The 1578-nt window shown below is 35.9% G+C and overlaps 1 protein-coding gene across 1 annotated transcript; it reads left to right on the top strand.

Moving 5' to 3' along the window:
- Positions 1 to 736: 736 nt before the first annotated feature.
- LOC117113960 (NXPE family member 3-like) lies at positions 737 to 1572 on the top strand (the record flags this gene model as incomplete). The annotated part of the gene is made up of 1 exon (XM_033257467.1): positions 737 to 1572. A coding segment is annotated over one exon (797 nt), but the record flags the coding sequence as incomplete, so codon positions are not given.
- Between the last annotated feature and the right edge of the window lie 6 nt (positions 1573 to 1578).

Here is a 1578-nt window from a genome sequence, read left to right as displayed (position 1 = left end):
CAATTTGGTGTTTGAATTCAAAATAGATATTTACAATGAATTTTAGTGTATGACCAAGTTCTACATTTGTGAGTGAAAGTATGTAGCAATAAACACTAACCCAGTTAGCTTATACATACTATCTTTAAATATCGTATCAGACTGATTTAACATGCATTCACATGCTTCGTCATCTTGTAAACGTTCAGAAACATTCGACTTAAGCAGAGATTAATCATGAAACGGTATTAAGAGAACGAATAAACATATTTGTAGATTAACAAACAGGTACAACTGCGCTTCAGTAGCTATTCAGCTTTTTATATAATTATTGGTGACCCTACTTTTGGTCGTGACCCATTGTTTAAATATCAGGGGGGATACAATAAAAACTAGATTAGTGTTAGACAGCAATAACGTTATGTTGTATATTTGTTTTCATTTTTCACGAACAGACCAAAAAGTTTCATGAATTATATCCTAATTAACCAGAAAAAAATTAACATTTCAAATATTCAATCTTTAGGTTTGAAAACATGCAAAAACATACCAAACCTAAATATTTGGATAGCAACATTTGCGATTTTATCTACTTCAAATTCGTTTTTCTCAAAAATTGTGTTTTGCTAGAAATTGAAAAATGTGTCTTCTTGACACCTGTAATGAAACGATGAACTAGTAAGACCATAGAAAAACGCTTTAACAGAGCCCCATGGTTTATCGTTGCAGTACAATGTTTATATCCTTTTTTTTACAGATCAGAGCACAATATGTATAGAGTCAAAAACTCAATGCCGTCCCGTTAAGAATTCTGCGAAACCTATCAAGAAAATCGCCGCAGGTTTCTACTTTGATGATAAATGGTACTCCAATGACTGCACCCTTAAGAATATCAGTGTCCAGACAGCTTTAACTTCCGAGATGTTGACCAATAAGCGTTTCTTTTTTTACGGAGATTCGACGTTGCGACAATGGTTCGAATATTTCGCCGCAACTACCAACACATCAATAACTCCGGCTACGCCTGGCGCAACAACACAAACTGGGCCTTTGTCAGCAAAATCAGATAAATATAACTTGACATTCTTTTACCGGCACCACTCATTTCCAATACGGACAAAAACAATGCTTGTTAAGAATGCTGCGTACGCTGCCAACGAGATCGACAATATAGCCGCAGATGAAAACACTATAATCTGTTTGTGTTTTTTCGCCCATTTTACACCGACAGGCTTAGATGTTTACCGGAGTCGTTTGAAAACGGCTAAAGCTTCGCTTTTAAGATTGTACAAAAGAAGTCCCAAAACTTTAGTTTTCCTCAAAACTCCAAACACTTTAGCTTATCGTGGCTATATAACTGCAGTAAATAAAGGCGACTGGGTTTCTTTACTGTTGGATAAAGAATTACGGGAGGTAATGGCCGGGCTTCCTAATCTTACGATTATTGATGTATGGGACATGACAACTAACCATAGATTGGGCGAAAATCTCCACCCTCCTCGGCCTATAATTCAACAAGAGATCCAGCTTATGCTATCACTTATTTTCGCTTGATTATCCTAAGGATGTTATCTTGTTTTCTTGTACCTTTCCTTTTTA

This window comes from Anneissia japonica, unplaced genomic scaffold (genome assembly GCF_011630105.1).
Source record: "Anneissia japonica isolate Jap-2015-1 unplaced genomic scaffold, ASM1163010v1 scaffold308810_len1578_cov447_single, whole genome shotgun sequence".
Taxonomy (NCBI): domain Eukaryota; kingdom Metazoa; phylum Echinodermata; class Crinoidea; order Comatulida; family Comatulidae; genus Anneissia; species Anneissia japonica.
Note: the sequence above shows the minus strand (reverse complement) of the source record. Positions and strands in the feature narration are given on the sequence as shown.